The sequence below is a fragment of the Dendroctonus ponderosae genome, unplaced genomic scaffold (genome assembly GCF_020466585.1).
Source record: "Dendroctonus ponderosae isolate FM_Combo_2020 unplaced genomic scaffold, Dpon_F_20191213v2 Dpon_F_20191213_3, whole genome shotgun sequence".
NCBI lineage: Eukaryota > Metazoa > Arthropoda > Insecta > Coleoptera > Curculionidae > Dendroctonus > Dendroctonus ponderosae.
Genome location: NW_026018508.1, coordinates 17047952 through 17065386, shown reverse-complemented (window position 1 = coordinate 17065386; position 17435 = coordinate 17047952). Strand labels below are relative to the sequence as shown.

General features: G+C 40.0%; 5 protein-coding genes across 11 annotated transcripts in view; 2 read left to right on the top strand and 3 right to left on the bottom strand.

Annotated features, from left to right (window-relative positions):
- Positions 1–5749, bottom strand: part of LOC109539855 (adenylate cyclase type 8) — a 46612-nt gene extending 40863 nt beyond the window's left edge. For 2 of the 3 annotated variants that reach the window (XM_019907907.2, XM_019907908.2), the window contains exon 1: positions 5542–5749. The gene's annotated coding sequence lies outside the window, so the exon portion shown is untranslated. Of the gene's footprint in view, positions 1–4383; positions 4620–5541 lie in introns of those variants that run through there. The other variant, XM_048664737.1, reaches the window with a different exon arrangement.
- Positions 2823–11978, top strand: LOC109539856 (zinc finger protein OZF). Of its 4 annotated transcripts, XM_019907911.2 has the most exons (11): positions 2823–3034; positions 4182–4260; positions 9716–9850; positions 9909–10094; positions 10150–10380; positions 10438–10647; positions 10776–11062; positions 11120–11323; positions 11382–11513; positions 11561–11794; positions 11848–11978. In XM_019907911.2, the coding sequence occupies exons 3-11, from the start codon at positions 9746–9748 to the stop codon at positions 11894–11896; spliced, it is 1638 nt and encodes a 545-aa protein (XP_019763470.1). In that variant the 5' UTR covers positions 2823–3034; positions 4182–4260; positions 9716–9745; the 3' UTR covers positions 11897–11978. The 4 variants fall into 4 exon arrangements, with proteins under 4 accessions (XP_019763470.1, XP_048520700.1, XP_048520701.1 ...); XM_048664743.1 differs by lacking the exon at positions 4182–4260; XM_048664744.1 differs by lacking the exons at positions 2823–3034; positions 4182–4260 and adding an exon at positions 4671–4693.
- On the bottom strand, positions 5849–8524 carry LOC109539857 (aladin). Of its 2 annotated transcripts, XM_048664747.1 has the most exons (7): positions 8393–8524; positions 8163–8307; positions 7564–8109; positions 6854–7107; positions 6525–6694; positions 6273–6465; positions 5849–6088 (listed from the first exon to the last, which is right to left on the bottom strand). In XM_048664747.1, the coding sequence occupies exons 2-7, from the start codon at positions 8280–8282 to the stop codon at positions 5905–5907; spliced, it is 1467 nt and encodes a 488-aa protein (XP_048520704.1). In that variant the 5' UTR covers positions 8283–8307; positions 8393–8524; the 3' UTR covers positions 5849–5904. The 2 variants fall into 2 exon arrangements, with proteins under 2 accessions (XP_048520704.1, XP_019763471.2); XM_019907912.2 differs by lacking the exon at positions 8393–8524 and having other exon boundaries at positions 8163–8385.
- Positions 11979–12105: 127 nt separating the features above from the next.
- Positions 12106–13652, bottom strand: LOC109539859 (SAP domain-containing ribonucleoprotein). Its single transcript, XM_019907914.2, has 5 exons — positions 13502–13652; positions 13267–13419; positions 12913–13212; positions 12722–12850; positions 12106–12666 (listed from the first exon to the last, which is right to left on the bottom strand). Exons 1-5 carry the CDS (start codon positions 13544–13546, stop codon positions 12457–12459), a joined length of 837 nt encoding a protein of 278 aa, XP_019763473.2. The 5' UTR covers positions 13547–13652; the 3' UTR covers positions 12106–12456.
- Positions 13653–13919: 267 nt separating this feature from the next.
- On the top strand, positions 13920–17412 carry LOC109539854 (translocation protein SEC63 homolog). The gene is made up of 10 exons (XM_019907906.2): positions 13920–14130; positions 14205–14536; positions 14593–14763; positions 14830–15036; positions 15099–15327; positions 15386–15679; positions 15835–16050; positions 16104–16357; positions 16522–16728; positions 16782–17412. The coding sequence occupies exons 1-10, from the start codon at positions 14010–14012 to the stop codon at positions 17016–17018; spliced, it is 2268 nt and encodes a 755-aa protein (XP_019763465.2). The 5' UTR covers positions 13920–14009; the 3' UTR covers positions 17019–17412.
- Positions 17413–17435: the final 23 nt, after the last annotated feature.

Here is a 17435-nt window from a genome sequence, read left to right as displayed (position 1 = left end):
TTGGCATAATCTTGCACCTAAGTGTCTGATATTCAAATTTCGCTTTCTGGGACAAAACTACTCGAATTTCCTCATTAACGTTGTTACGACTGAATGGATGGATATTTCCCCCACACATCTCTGAGCGTTTTGGAGGTAATTGATTGAAAATGTTTCCCAATACTACCGACCAAGTTAGTTGAATTCCTCGTTCAATGTGGAAACTTTGTTGCCTTTGGCGTTTTAAGCGTAGCTGTAACGGTTGTCGAGTAAATGGAAAAGTCGCTGAAAGAACACTACAATTTAAAAAAATTAAATCAGGTACAGCCACGATTAAAATGCATCAGACAAAAAAGCCCCCGAAAAAAAATCACCCTAAAGGGTTCTATTTCGTGTAGATTAACTTAACTAGATGAACTAAGAATTTTGCTCCTAAAGAAAGGCTTTTCTTGCGACATTGTCATTGAAAAAATCCATGGATTATACCTCATAGTAGGCCCAAACGGCTAAAGAGCGTGGCAAACGACAGGCCTATAAGCCATATTTCGCCGGTTATACGCCAAAACCGACTGTTCCAACGGAAAACACCGCGATCGATATACGGCTAACTAAAACTAGGAGAAATTTGAAAATTTCACAGGAGAAGAGAGTTATTAGGGGCAAGCGATCTAAACTTTTGTCAAGATGGCGACGCTTCCGGTTGTACCGGACGTGGGTAGCAACTTGGTTATTTTAAAAGGAACACCCTCTATAGTATTACATTTTTGAATTCTACTCGACATTCTAAATATGTTTCATGAATAATATCGTATAGGAACTTAAGTCTAATCGTTTTTGATATGTCGGAAATTTTATGTAAAAATTACAGTTGCCGGCAATTGAATAATAATATTTTTTTCTCTAAAAAAGTATGTGTTATTTAATTTGAGTTGCATTCCTTGGTGATAAAGACTTGGATAGAACTTTGATAATATTTTGATAAATATTGATCCACAGTGTTCGAAAATTTAGTTTCAAGATTGAAACCGGCAATTATAATAATTTGGTATTAATTATAATTAAAAATAAGGGTAAGTTTGTGTAAGATTGTCCATTCCAGAAGTGTTCAATTTTTGAAATATTGTCAAATTCAATATTGCCATATTTGTGTGACCCAACCCGCAAATCCACGATAGTTTGAACGATAAATTTGTATTCACTTTGTATAATTTTGTTGAATATTTTGCACAACAGCGACAACTCTATTAAAACTATGGCCCTGTGAGCTTTCATAGGTCAGTTCGCCATCATTAACCAAATTATTGGGGTATAAAGGGAAACCGAGTTAGGACAGAGCGCACTGTTCCATATTTTTCTGATAAGGTTAATTAGGGGAGTTAGGCCGGTTACGACACTGTCCCGGGACGTGACTTTCGCGCGTCCAGCTAAGTGTACATTTAATAAAGGAACAAGGTTGAACGAATTTTCTCCTGGCTGTATATCAGGACAAAACAACGTTTGCTTGGTTTATTAAATTTGGAAAATTAGGATAAAAACCTGTTGCTGTCCGGGAGGTTTCATCTGAAGGCCGAAGTAGCAGGCAATAGAAACGTTTTCTAAATCATTAAAATGTCAGTTTATGATTTTTTTAACTAGAATTCAATTGAACAATAGAAAATATAAAATCTCAAATGTCAATCCGAGGAAATTTCGTCAAACAGTAAATTAAACGATTTTTGTTGCACAAAGGCCCGATAAAAGCCGATTTGCGCCGTGCTTTTTATCATAAAAATGCCATAATAAAATTCTAATCGTCCGCCTACGCGCACCTATATTAAAACCCGCTTATAACCCAAAAACGGATGCAAAAATGTGCTGCTAAATATAGAGATCAGCCTTTTAGGTCCAGGGGGAATTTTTTACATTCGATAGATCACACGGCCAATTTTCGGCACCCTCTCCTACTTGACACATACATATATAAATAGATCTAAGGAAAGCAGAAGAATTATCCTAAAACGTGCACTTTTCCTCCCCTATAGAGTAACAGTTATTCACAATCATTTAGAATCCAAAAAGAAACTTAGACGATGCCGTTTTCATATCTAACACTTTGTGAGTGTTGGAATCGTTCAACTTTTCAGTAGAATGACTTGGGAAAGAGTTCGTCTCAAAATCTCAAAATCAAAAAAATCAAAGTCTCAAAATCAGAAAACATGTTGAGTTATTCTGAAAGTTCGCATCATTCAAATTGGAGGAAATCACTTCGAGAGCTTAGCATTTATCTAACAACCGTAGAATTGGAACAAGCACCAGAAAGTTTTTTGAGATTTTAGCCGCAGCCAAAATCATAATCTTTACAAGCTTCATATAAATGTACTTTTTTAGTAAGAAACCAAAAATCTTCAACTCTTCTATTTAGCTCCAGTTCTTTAGGAAGGAATTAAATTTTATTGACCTTAGAAAAACTTTTTAATGGCATTGTGTCCTGATTTCTCAACAGATTTTCAGAGAAGGTTTTCTTTTGTAGTTGCGGCAATTTTTGAGCAAATAATTAGCTGGAGCAAAAGCAATGTAAATTGCCGGGAAAAATTTGAATGTTTTCGCAACAATTCAGGCTCTCCAGGAGCGTGTTCATAATCAACGCTCGAATATGCGTGATTAGAGCTTTCATCATAAAAACCGCCCTAGACAAGGAAGGAGGGAGACTTTCCTGTATGTGAGAACGAGCGACTAAATAATCGCCCATAAACAAAGTGATACCGGTTGGACATTCACCAATGAATCTGTCAGGCGCGTCAGGGTGACAGTCTACCCGCACTGTTGTTTATGAACCCGCTCCTGATTTGGTTTCCCTGGTAACGGGTCGATACAAGTGAAAGGTTTGTTAAAAATAAAACGTCAAGTTAAAAAGCGGAATAAATCGAAGAAAACAGGATATAAACCTGATTCAAACTCTTTTCCTCGCGCCAGGAAAATCTGTAATTGGATTAAATCCCGTTTTAACATTCTTCATCAGCACCGCATTTCGAGTCAAGCAAAAACAAAGTAAGAAGCACACAGGAGGGACGAGAACGTAAGTTTCCGATAAAAGTTGTATTCGACTTATTTTACACAGAGGAATTCAGATTTTGCCTACTTATTTACAACGCGAGCCGCATTTGCCCATTCATGACAGCAAAAACCCGGCAAAATTTTAAGGATGCAAAAATTTAATTTAAGCAGGGTGAAGTGAATATTTATGGGTATATCGTAAAATACACTACAAAAAAACTACCAAAAAGGCAGCAAAATAGTTATTTACCTTACATTTAATATAGAAAACTGGGTTTTCAGTAAAGCAATTTTATTGGAAGCTTTAATTATTGTTTCTTAACGGTTTGTCTAAGTAATTGAATATATCTATCTCAGTAGTGGACCCATTTATTACTGAAATAAAGATTGTTAAATGCATTTTGAAAATTGCCAATTTGTTTTTCCACAATTTGTCATAATATGACACACATTAAATGCAACACTTCGGTGCAGTCGCATACGTTTTCTTTCTGCTTCCATCAGATCGTTAAAAACTGTTAAAACCAAAGTAAAAACATGATAATGAAGACGCAACCTGTAACGAAAACAAGCACAGTAGGAAGATTCTATGTCTATTGTGCGGCTTCTGTAATTATTGCAAGCGGAAATAAAAATAGTTGCTCAGAATGTGGAAATTAGTGCGCCTCTATTCTATTTGCTTTGCCTTTAGAGATAACACTCGATCGATGTTCATTACACACTCTCACTTTGCTAAAATTATCTACACGTAATAGATCACAGGAAAACAAGCATGATAAAAGGCCAAATTACCACGTACTTAATTTTGCTTGGGATGTATCAATAAAAAGGCTTCCGATAGCGAATTGATTGGTACCATCCAATATAAACGGTTACACCATTAGGACCGTATATTTTTCTCAGACTTCCTGCGGAATTTTCGCTCGAAAACTCCTATTTTCCTGGTGCTTTTTGCCTTTTTATGTTTTCTTCGACGGCAATTTGAATATATCACATCAAAAATACAATGCATACTTACTTTGGATTATTGATGGAATACTTATTGGAGAAGTTTGGCTTTTGCTTTTACGTGTTCAGCGCAAATAGCATACATTCTATAAGAGAAATTTGAGTTTTGGTCTGAAACCTGATAGCGGCCGATTTTCAATTATTTTTTCACTCATTTTCAGAGAATTGGTTGTTTCGGAACTTGAAGTCGTGCCAAGTGAAAATTTGCCCAAAATGGGAAAACCAGGAAATTGAAAAAAGGTATTTTGTGCATTTTTGGAAAATTTCATTTCCAATCCAGGTTTTATACTGGGTGAGACAAGGTGTTTCTATTACTACGTTTAATGTTTTCTAATATTTTTCTATAAAATTGAATGTCCTTACCCCATCAGGCCGAATCTTTCTTTCGTCACTTTTAAAACGAAATTAATGTAACGTTTTTTTTTCTACATCCATCGAACATCGCCCGGGAAAAAAATCATCAGTGTCAAACAAACACTCTCAGGGCCAATCTCATTTCCTTTTCCCGCAAGAACCGTCGATTAACTTCTACTTTGGTTTTTATCTAAATCAAACCTGTTGCTTTTTCACGAAACTTGACATAAAACCGTCGCTTTATTTCATACTTTGCTGGTTTTACCAGTAGAGTTTTCAAAAGCGACGTTTCAAATTTCCCATCTTGTTCCATTGTCTAGTAAGTATTGATTCTATAATGGACTGTCGATAGCTTGCCTTGTTTATATGTTTATTTTTAATAGCCATCAATTAATTGGAAACTTAATCACTTCCCTAAATCAATGTCATTTTTAAGTGTGTACGTTCGCTTAATATAACGCACTTGTTTCTACTTGACTAAACAATTAGGCTTCATGTAGGCGGAAAAAATTAATAAAGTCGTTACGCTGCGAAATTTTGCCCAAATATGTACGTATAGGGTGATTTGTAAATTCGACGAGAAAATCCAGAGATTTAATTAATACTGACCTATAAAGGGAATTTGTACTTTTCCATAAATAATAGCCGGTTGGAGACCGGAGACCGGAAAAAAATAGGCTACTGAGTATTTTTCCTTAAAGGCAACGTTTTTGAGAAAAATGATAGAAGATGATCGGAAGCCGGGCGAGACTCGGATTTAATCATACGATTTGTCCTACTCGTATTTTTTTTATAATTGCAAGTACTGATCCAGTATGAGATTACCATCTGAACAAACCCCCATTGAAAACAGCAATTTTCAATCATGCGATAGTTTAAAAATTAAATATGCAACACATGAAAGTCTCTCAGGAGGTTAAAAATTGTAAAAGTTCGCAATTTGTTGCCTTGCAGCTTGAACGCGACCAACTTTTGGCGCCGCCCTGTTTATATTTGCTCTCCTGAAATCTTTTCTTGGTCATGAACGCATGGACTTTAAGCAAATTTTTGTGAAAAAAATTAAACCTTTTCGCAAATACTGTAGGGAATTCGGGGCACTTCCGCCTCTTAAGTTTACCCCCCGGGCAAATACAAACGAATTATTTAAACAACACGATTATTACCCACCTGCCGACCAAATGATCTAACAAACCTGATGTTTACTACGTCGCACAAATTCTAAGCAAACAATTCGGAAACTATACGCTCGGCTAATACATCCATTGAGTGTCTCATTTAATTCACCGTGCTTATGTATTCGCTTCGTAAAAACTTTGGCAACTTTTAAGGAAGTGCGTGAGTTTTCCCCGGATTTCCGCTTTCAGCTTTACGTGGCTCGGCGCTGAAACTGAAACTGAAGCGATGCCAAAGTTTAGTCGCTCTTCTTTGGCGTCCCGTTCAGTGGTGGAGGTATGCGCTTAGTAAGGACAGCACAAAAATGCAAAAATTTAATAATTAAAACAATCGAGATGAAGCACAATGAAACTATTGCTAGTTGATGATGGATCCAAACATGGAGATTTTGGCTGGCTGTTTAGCGAGGTCCGAGTAGATTATTGGGTAGTACTGGATCCGCCCGCTGGACCATCCAACAGTCAAGCAAGCCCCCGATTTCAAGTCCTGCTGGAAGGTTATAGCAGTAGGCTTTTCTTCCGCTAATCCGGTGACTATCGAACTGCAATTATACAACAGTTGAAAACACCCGAAACCACCACAAATGATTTAGTTTTTGTATCAACTTTCGCGCCTACTCCTTCAAACTGATGAGTTATTCCGGCTTTTAAGCCGTCGACACAAGGAATTTCTTCCTGGCCAATAACCCACCAGTTCCAGGTTTAGTGTGTTAATCAGAAACTCACCTGGGTATCAGCTGCAAAGCGCTCTGCCTAGCAATAGTGAAAACTGTAACAGCGCTGGTATCCTGAAAAACAACAGCCAAATGACTTCCGGCTGGGTCGGCTTCCATGCTCTGAACTAATCCTCCGACGGTCAGGTCGAATAGATCGGTTTTACTGACATCGAACAATGGTATGGCTTCAATGGAGGAAGACTCTTCAAGAGAAAAAAGGTGCAACAAACTGTGAAAATCAAGCAAGGTGAAAATCACGCACCAACATCACTGGCAAAAATCACATCACGCTTCACAATAAGTCCATATATTACTGGATCGGTGCTGGTTGCAAAGAGAACGGTATGACCGCAATTGGCCCAACATGCCGACTGAACTCTTCCGCTTGCAACTGTCCATCTGTCGCACTCCCAAGTGCGATGGTCCCAAACTCTAAAAACATCAGCGGTTAATACATAGATAGTTAAGGCTTTCACGGACATTATCTGAAGAATTGCGGGCTTTCGGATTGTTAGGCCGAAAAACAGACGACAGCGTCACAACCTGAAACCCCGCAGTTTTGAATTTTGGGACAGTTAGTTAATGGCTTGCCTAAAGACCAATCCATCTGAACAAGTGAAGATTTTATCGCCGGTAGGAGACCATTTTACTAGAACATGCCCGCATCCTCCAGGCCTTTTCAGGGAGCTAGTGCGATCTAATTCGGGATTCCACACCAAAATTGCACTATCGCAAGCAGCGGCGCTGATCAACATATCGCCTTTAGGGGACCAGGCGATGCTCATCACGGGCTTATGTTCCAATCTATGAAGAATAATCGCGTTGCTTACGGATGGTCTGGACACCTAGAAATAACCAGATTCACTATGGCTTTTATCTCGCCACAATGAAAGCATAGCAGGCGGTAAAAACGTAAAGGGGGCGACTGGAAAAGACGCGCCAAAGAACTGGATATACAGTTTTTAAACGATCAGGCGCCTTCAAGGGGGCAAATCCCCATCAAACTCTTAATTTTTTTTCATCCGTTGTGAATCTGCTTTGAATCATAAATATTTTTGGAGAATTGCCTGCCGAAAATTAGCCTCCAAATGATCAAGAAATTGTAAGCCAAAGATGACAATATGGAGAATGCCGCCAATTCACCTACATGAAAAACTCAGGACACAAAAACCACAGCATGTTCAGAAGGCAGCTGCAATTTTTGTCCAGAAAAAAGTTAAAGCTAGTAAGAAAGTTAAATTGAAATGAAGAAGTGCTGCAAACCAGGTAAGTCTCAATATAATAACCGTCGGGGAACTTACCAAAGAATTAGCATCAATACTCCATACAATAATGCCATTTTCATGTCCGACAGCAATTTCAGTGGCAGACATTGGCCTCCAAGCCGCACAAGTAATATTTCTCTGTTGTTTGCACCTGAGCAACGGACTGTAGCTGCTTTCGCTGCAAAAAATCCGCACACTATCATCGCAAGTGACCACGGCCAATTTCCTGCCGTATGGGTGCCAAGCAATGGAGCGGATGGTGCTGTTTTGCCAGTCTCTAGTTGTTCCCAACTTGCATATTAAGGCAGGCCCACTATACCGTACATTGGGATTCATAATCAGTCTGACTTTCTCTATGTATCTGATGGCAGTGAGGAGCCCATTTGCTATGTGCGAGACCAGCACCTGCTTATGAGACTTTGCAAGATATAGGGCCTCGATAGTGCCCTGCTCGTAGTAGACTTGAGTGAGCTGTTTCAAAAAGGAGACATCGACAGGCAAGAATAGGGCTTTGCCCTCGTCACTTGACGTTGTAGAGTAGAGCTGGTCTCTGGTGATGTGAACTTGTGGGTGGCTTTCAATCTGAAAGCTGCACTTTGAACAGAATGGGGCTTAGTCGTGAGTTGACTACTTACACAACTAGTGAAAGAAGATAGATTGGCAAATCCAATGGCTGTAGAGTGGGCTTTACCATTTAATTCGCAGACTGAAATTTCGCCATTGCTCGGAGCATCAAAGTCTTGCAAGTTCCTCATTTTCGAATTATTTGGTTGAAATTAACTGTTAAAAAGACACCGGTTTAAAAAACTGTGGTTAATGGTGGCTGCTGTGACAGCTGCCCTTGTGTTCAGGCAACCCAACTTACCAGTCACGGACTTTTCTTCAGTTTTTGAAGCTGAGAAAATTGGGTTTATTTGCAGTGACTAGTTGAGCTGCGCAACTGAAAATCAGCTAATTTCGTAGCTTTTTAGTGAGAATTCTCATTCAAACTGCTATTAAATGAAATGTTTCAAATAAGGATTAATATGTAGATTTGAAAGGCGCATAACCAAGTCACGAGGTACGTTATTGCGACTCGATTGGTTGCTGGCAAAGACCAACATAGTTCGCGACTGTCGCGTCGCCATATTGTTTTGTGTCGTTCGACGACGTACGTTCGTCGCCTAAAAGTGCATCACGACAGACGTTTTATTGGGGTTTCAAAATGGATATGACCGCCTACTTGACGAATCCCCTGCAAATCGATAAGGTCTGCAGGGCTTGCTTGGTCGAAAAGGGCGACATGAGGCCCCTTTTCGGTGCCTGTCTCGATGAAATGTTTCAGAGCTTCACCGGTGTCCAGGTAATAATCGCAATCGTTCGGACTCCGTGCCCTTTTCTCGGAAATGTCGAATACCATGAATAAGAGAGTGACGGAAGTCGATCGGCAAGTGGGTTACTTGATTAACGTCAGGACATGGTCAAAAGACCACCAACTCCAACGCTATTTTTGAATGTCGTCTGCACCAATTTGCTTTTGCTATGTGTATACCCGGTGATTTTTCTTGCTGAGGAAATTAAGAGGTTTAAATTTGAAATTCACATCAAGCAATACGAATGACGCATCTTTAATTTATCAACAGTAGAAATTAAGGAGTTTTTCAAACTTCTTCAAAGCCGTGCTATTTCAATATCTGATTCAGCAAAAATTAATATTTTCAAACCACCGGGAAAAAACGCTCTAGCTGAAGTCTTTCGAGCCGGTCTCGGACATAAGTAAATTTTAATATCGCGTCTCGAATAAGACGAAATAGCTTGGCACGCTTCGAATGCACGGTTTAGCGTTTTTTACAATACATAAAATTGATTTTTCGTAGTGTGTAAAAGAGAAATTGACGAAGAGACGCGTAAATAACCATTAAAAACATTTTAAGTTTGGAGAAGAACGAACTGCGATTATCCAGACGATCTTGAAAATTAGTGTTTTTTGCGACCTAGCAATGGCTTTCATTCTTTTAATGAAAACCAATGCTGTGAAATGAGGTTATAAAGTGAAGTTGACCGGTTTTTGGATAAGTTCAACTGTGAAACTTTACACACATACCGAGTTTCACCCTTTTTTATTTCGTTCCAATGTTGTTTGTCCCATTTTATAAATTTCCTACTTACACAATCGATTCATATTGCATTCGTTTACCCGCATTTGCAGGCAACAGCGAACGACGAGTTCCCAAAACTCATGTGCGTCCAATGCGTGTTGCAGTGCAGTCGAGCCTACACGTTCAAACAACTTTGCGAAAAATCGGACAAGATTCTCAAACAATACGTTTCAAAGGATTTCCAAGTAGGTTGGATATTTTACACTTTTCAAACGCGTTAATTCACTATTGCCCTGTATATAGGATATGCTCAAGCGCTACCAGGATCAGGAGAAGTCCCGAGAACAAGCGAAGAAAGAGCTGGAAGAACAGCTGAAATTCCGCTCGCAGTCTCCTTTGCCCATTATTATCGAAGAGAAGAAAGTTGGAAATTCGGCGACGTCGTTTGAAACCGTGATAACATCCCAACAGATAATACATAAGGCAGAGGTAAGTTGACAGTGGTTGTTAGCCACCAATGAGTTAATATTCACGTCTATTGAAGCTTTCAGATGAATTTTACACGGTGGTGGAAACAATGGAGTCTACTGATTCCATCGACGACCCTTTAAGTTATTCCCCAGGCGATGAACTGAAATACAAGATCGACATTAATACCCTGCATGAAATGACTTCAAATCAACTGGACAATGTTGATAAAGCTACTGAAATCAAACCGCCCAAATACAAATGCGCCAAATGCTTTGCCCAGTTCGCACTCAGAGTGGATTTTAAGGTACTGCCAGTTCCATGTTCCACTGACTGCTGGCTAAACAAACCCGGTAAATTGCAGGTGCACATGATGACGCACCCCAAGGACTTGGATTTCGTTTGCGAAATATGTAATAAAGCCTTTGCGGAACTGCGCATCTTAAAACGCCATCAAAAGATCCATCTGGACCATAAGCCGCATCAGTGCGACCAGTGCAACATGTCCTTTGCTGAAAGCTCCAATCTGAGCAAACACAAAAAGAAACATACGGGCGAATTGCGAAACATCAAAGTGAGTATACAGGGTTTTAAACCGCTTGGAGGTTGTCGGCAAATGACGCGTTTCCTCATTTTACTAACGACTTCTTTTGCACCTGTAAACCTCCAGGATTTGAGTCAGTTTTTCCTTTTCGTTTTCAGGGAAAACCTCACTTGTGCTCAGTGTGCGGACGAGGTTTCAAGTGGGCCTCAAGTTTGCATAAGCACATGAAATACCATACTGGACACAAACTGCTCAGTTGCACGTTCTGCTCCAAGCAATACGTCGAAGCCAGAAGTCTAAAGATCCACTTAAGATCGCATACCGGAGAGAGGCCCTATTCATGTGAGGTCTGCAAAAAGACCTTCACGCAAAGCTGCAATTTGGAAAAGCACATACGGGTGCATACTGGCGAAAAACCTTATGTATGCACCGTCTGCAACAAACGGTATTAGTTGGTTGGAAAATGCATCTAATAATTGCTCAAGTGTGAGGGTTTTTAAAGGTTTAGCCAGTCTGGATATGTGGCGATCCATATGCGTACTCATACGGGGGTGCGCCCTTATGTGTGTCAAACCTGCGGCAAAGCCTTTTCCGGCTCGAATACCCTCACGTTACATCAGCGAATTCACACGGGAGAAAAGCCGTACGGCTGCGATATTTGCGGCAAGAATTTTAGTCGACAAGAAACTCTGACTATTCATGTGCGGTGAGGATAATTGACATATTTAATCGAAGATGCAAGTCTATCAAAAACATCGTTTTAGGTCTCATACAGGTGACAAACCGCATATTTGCGTCACTTGCAATAAGGCGTTTAGTTCATCGGGACAATTGTCTGGGCATATGAAGTCGCACACTGGCCGCAAGCCGTATTTTTGCGAAAAATGCGGCAAAAAGTATGTCACCGAAAAGTAAAAGCAAAAATTCTAAAACATTTTTTCAGATTTTCCAGTTCCAGTAGTCTGAAAGTTCACATGAATCACCACGTTCAAACACAAGAGAAGGAGGAGATCATCCAGAACGTGCTCTTTACGTGTAAACTATGCAATAAAAACTTCAACGAGGATACAGCCTTCAACTCGCACATCTTGGAGGTGCACGCCATACAGGCTACGACCATTCAAATTAAAGGGGAGGATTTAGAAAATCTGGAAGCGATGCAAGTGGCTGAAATCATGTAGGGCCTTTTCACGATTCCTCATGAAGAAACCTAATTGTGTTCGATTTTAGAACCGCAGATAATCAAAGGATCCAAGTTCAGACCATTAGCCAGATATAAAAAGTCGCATTAATTGACCATGCTGCAAATTTTGTACATAATTTTTGTCGACAGGTAAGGAATAATAAAGGTTTTCGCGACATAAATGTTTATAAATTTTAAACTCTAAACCACTCCTTTGGCGGGATGAAACACGAGTATTACAAAGTGTCAACATTAACTTCCTCCACTAGATCATAAGGATTATTGCATGGTCAGCCAAAACTCCGTTCCTCAACTATTCAGTTTTTACTTGATGTATCCCTAAAAAGCCCACAACTACCGTTCCTTACCAGAATATCCATTGACATAATTTAATTCACACAACAAGAAACTACTGCCTAATAAATGGACACTTGAATTTACATTTCTGCACGTAAGTAAACATTGGTTATTTATGGCCTTAGGCCGCAAAGAAAACGAAAAGCTCAAATGCCTTATTAATAAAAAAAAACTCTATTAATACACACACCTAAGCAATTAGAAGATGGAAACACAAAATTCAATAAGCTTCTTACAAACTAACACATTTTATCCTTGAAATATTTAAAGTGATCGGTAGAAAAACATGGTCAATGCTCTTACTTAACAGTGGTTTTAAACCTTTCCAATCTTGCTGCTTTAGCCAGGTCAATTTCCACAGGTGATTTTACACTGGATGTTGTTCCGCCGAAACGTTCTTTCCGCTTTTCTTTTTTCTCCTGGTTTTCCAAATTGGACATAACATTGGACACGGATCCTCCAAATCTCGCTGCTCTTTGCTTCAGTACATCAATACTTGTGTTAGGAGTCTGGAACATAAGTCAACATTAGATCAGGGAAGATGTGGGGATGGAGAGCTTTTACATTTAACTTAATGCTGGCTGAGCTATTGGATGTTGTTGTCGTAGACCCAAATCTTTCCGCTCTGGCCAGCTTCTTTGTCTCGTCAGTCAAAGATGTGACTCCAAACTTTTTGGCCCTCATTTCCAACCTCTAGAATGTTATTTAATTCGGAGTTTAGCAATATTTTGAATTAAGGAATACAACTATCACACCTCTTTAATGGAAAGCTCAGTTAGCTTGATAACTTTCCTGTCGCCAATCAGTTCACTTTTAACCTCATGTTTTTCGATGGTTGTAGTGTCTGCGCTTTTCACCTCCGGTTTTACCACAGCTGCTACAGTTTCACTGGTATTTCTCTTTAGGATGATTTTTTTCGGGGGGCCCACTATTAGCTCGCTTTCAGATTCCGCTTTCCTTTTCAAGCTTTTTGGTAGATCATCCAGGTCATGATCAAGTTCATTGATTAAGTTGATCGCTCTGTCGTCAATATGCTCATCATCGTCGCCTTCGTCCTGAAATGAAACCTTCTTTCAAAACATGCAATAACAAGCTGATGATTTACACACATTTAGAAGATCTTCCTCGATGTCATCGATGATGGAATCAGAAAGACCGGCTTTGGGGGACTTGAGGGATGACTGCAGTCGCTGGATCAGTTCGGTTTTATTACCTGTGGTGCTCAGGCCCTTGCTTTTGAGCTCCTTTTTCAAATCAGGTACCTGAAAACAGATTCAAAGTCTTAAAATGTGCAGCTTGCGGCTAACATAACCTGCGAAAACGGGTGTGTGAGGCAAAACTTACTTTTAACTTGGAGAAATCTGGGGCCTCAAGGGATACATCTGCCATTGCTGTTTATTTAAATTTTACTCGAGCAAGTATTTTTCAGTGTTTTTCCAAAACACTAATGTCAACATGCGTCCAACAAACTGAAACTGACGTGAAACTGACTAATGGCATTTGAACGCGGAGTTGCCAGGCGTCGTTCAGACGGAACATAAGGCTTTATTTAAAAAACCGAAAGTTTGTGTGCATTTGGATTATTTTAATTATTGCCAAGTTAATTTATATAGACGGTTTCAATTCTTTTAATTAAATTGCTTAGTTTTAAAATATTTTTTTGTCATGAAATTAGACGCCTCAAAACCCGTGAAGAACAAGTAAGAATACTGTCCATCGTCACGTACTTTTGCAACACGGATCTTTTAAATATTCTGACGTCACATGAATTTCATCTTGTTGGCATTGACAACAATTTTTATTAATGACACGTTGATCTTGAATTGGGGCCTTTTATTGAAAATAGTAAGAAATGGGCCAAAAGTTCCAATATGATGAAAGCGGCGGAACGTTTTTCTATTTTCTATTGTCATTTTGGGCTCTGATTCTCGGCCCAGTCACGCTGTTTTATTGGCCCAGGAAACAGAAACGCAGTATGTAAACACCACTGTGCAATATTTGCCTCATTAAAACCGCTAGTTTTGTATGAAAACTGATTTTTTTGCAGATCCCGACGAAGAGAAAAAACTGTGTCATTGTCAACCATGTCTCCAGAAAAGGGAGCACTTGAAGAACGCAGAACCCTGGAGAGGAATCAAACATTTCCTAATCAAGCTGGTGATAGTGGGTGGCTGGCTAACTTTGATATTCTTAGCGTATAAAGTGTCGCAGTTTGATTATGAAATGGCCAATTTTGATCCGTATGAAATCCTGGGAATTTCCACCGGTGCCAGCCAGTCCGAAATCAAAAAGGCCTATAGGAAATTGTCGCTAATTCTTCACCCTGATAAGGACACAGGCAATGAAAAGGAATTCATGAAACTGTCCAAAGCCTATCAGGTGTGGAGCGTCTTCATCTCTCCAAGTTCTCGTTGTATAAAGTTTGCTTTCTCTAGGCGTTGACTGATGAAGAATCCAGAAAGAACTGGGAGAAGTACGGGAATCCTGATGGACCCGGAGCTATGAGTTTTGGCATAGCCCTGCCTTCTTGGATAGTTGAAAAAGAAAATAGCGTGTGGGTTTTAGGGCTTTATGCCTTAGTCTTTATGGTGGCACTGCCAATAGTGGTAAGTCCAAGCCTGATAATGCAAATTTGCTCCAAAGTCTAATGCATTTCATGTACTTGGTAATAGGTTGGTACTTGGTGGAACCGGAGTATCAAATTCACTGGAGATCAGGTTCTGTTGGACACTACGCAAATGTATTATTACTATTTCCACAAAACCCCCAACATGGCTCTCAAAAGGGTCATCATGATTTTAGCTGCAAGTCTGGAGTTTGATAGGAAACACAACTCGGAAATTGTAGAAAGACCGTCTGATGACGAAGAAGTTCCTCACGTAAGTGCACATTGCACTAAAATTTTCCCTTTTGGATTAACGTTCTTTTGGTTAATTTCTAGCTATTCAAGAAGCTGCCCAACTTGAAGGAGAAGAACAAAGAGAAGCCGCTTTGCTACCCTTACAGTCTGAAAGCTCGCGCCATACTCCACGCTCATTTGAGTAGAATCGCCTTAAATCCCGCTACTCTAGAAAAAGATCGCCAGTATATCGTGGGCAAATGCCCATATTTAATCCAAGAGCAGGTCAATTGCGTCAATCAACTGATACTGCTGGCTTACGCCGGAAGAAGTACGTGTTGGGAACTTTCACTGCAATCCAATCATTGAATGAACTTTAAAATTTCCAGTCAAAAGTCTGCCCTCAATAGAGACAATAGAAAACTGCATGAAACTCTGTCCCATGGTGGTTCAGGGCCTATGGGAGTTCAAGTCTCCTCTGATGCAGCTGCCGCACATAAACGACGACAATTTAAAGTACTTTATGTCGAAAAAACGGCAAATCAAGTCGCTGCAACAGTACGCACAAATGAAAACCGATGAGAGGAGGTCGTTACTCAGAAATCTCAGCGATGAAGAGTACGAGAATGTCATCAAAGTTCTAGGGAAAATGCCGTCTATAGATTTTCAAATTACTGTAGAGGGTGAGTTGCAAGCTACCAGTCACTATAAAAAGAGCGAATCGTTTTGGGGCCATTTCCTGAAACTGGTGAATTTTCCGGGGGTTTGGGTCGGAGCCCCGGAAATGATCACCAGTTTCGACCACTTACTAATCGACATTTGCACCTTGCTCGTTTAGTTATGGACGATGAAAACCCCACGGAAGTAACCGCCGGTGCCATTGTAACAGTAACAGTCAACTTAAAACGGAAGAACATGTCTAGTCTATTCAATGATGATGTGGCGGAGGATGACATTGCAGAGAATGGCCTGGACGAGGGCAAAGAAGCCGGAGGTGGCGATGGAGATAATGATACCAAAGTGAAACGACCTGCATGGTTGAAGCAGAAGAAAGGTAAGACTGTTGGCAATGTTCTAGGCAAAGTTTGCAGCCCATAATTCTCACAGGTGGAGGTAAGAAGGTAAAGAAAGCGTCTAAGCCGGCTCCAAAAGCGGCGGCCCTGATAAAAACCAACGTTGAGGATTCGCCCAGCGTGTCGGTCGAGAGGAAGTCGAAGAGCAAAAGCGAGCGGAAGCAACGCTTAGATGAAGACCAGGCAGACTCTGCAGATGAGAGCGATGCCGACACTAATGAGTTGAATGACAAATCCTCAGGAGATGAGAGCACTACTCAGAAATCCAATCCTGAAGATGATGATCAAGTAAGTCATTCAATTGGGAATCTTTAAAAGCGTCCAGTAAACCCGAGTGCATTTACCTTAGTTCAAAGCCCGGTTTTGCTAACGGTTCTTGATAGGAAGCGCTCTGTGCATACTAATTGAAATCGTCGTTTCGATTAAGCACTAAACGAAAGTGTGTAATTTAGGAGTGGGAAAAATTCCGCAAAATCCACGAAAGGGAAAAATCGCTGGAAGGAAAATCAAAGTCCTCTCATGCAGTTCATTGTCCATATTTTCCCCATGACAAGCAAGAGTACTGGTGGACGTACATTTGCGACCGCAAGTCTCGAACGTTACTAACAGCCCCTTATCACATAACTGGCTTGGTGGAACAAGAGACAGTACATCTAAAAGTAAGAGAATTAAATGTACTTTGCACATTTGCTACAGAAACGTTGGTTTTTAGTTCACCGCGCCCACTTGGGCAGGAGTTTACTCCTTTACAGTGTGCCTTAGGTCAGATTCGTATATCGGCTTCGACCAACAAAAAGACTTTAAACTGGACGTGAAGAAAGCCCCAGAGGAAATCACGAAGCACCCGCAGTGGGAGTTTGAGGACTCTGAGGAGGAGAATCCGGTGGATAAAGCAGACCAAGAGTCCGAGTATACGACGGACGAAGATCTGCCTGAAGATGAGGATTAAGTTATTGTTGTTAATTGTGAGAGGTTTTTATACTTTTTTGTCCATTTGGTTGTATAGTCTCAATTAATGGTGAGTTATTATTTACGTCACTTTTAAACTGTAATTGTTTCTGCAGTGATATTTTCCCGTTTTTCCTCCAGTTGGTTCTATTTTGCTAATTCCCGTAGTTTTCTGTTTTTCATCAGCTGCAATATTTCCAAACCAAAGAATATCAAAGTTGGAAATGAAGTATTTCATAGCAGAGTGCGTCGCACTTTATAATTGGTAATTGGGGTATTTTAGTGAATTTTAATTTACACTATTTATATTTATATAAAATCTACTAATTCAGAGCTATGTACCGAATTTAATTATCTGCGTCGAAATACATGTAATTAAATTATGTTCTAAAGCACCTCTTTTGATTAATATATCCAA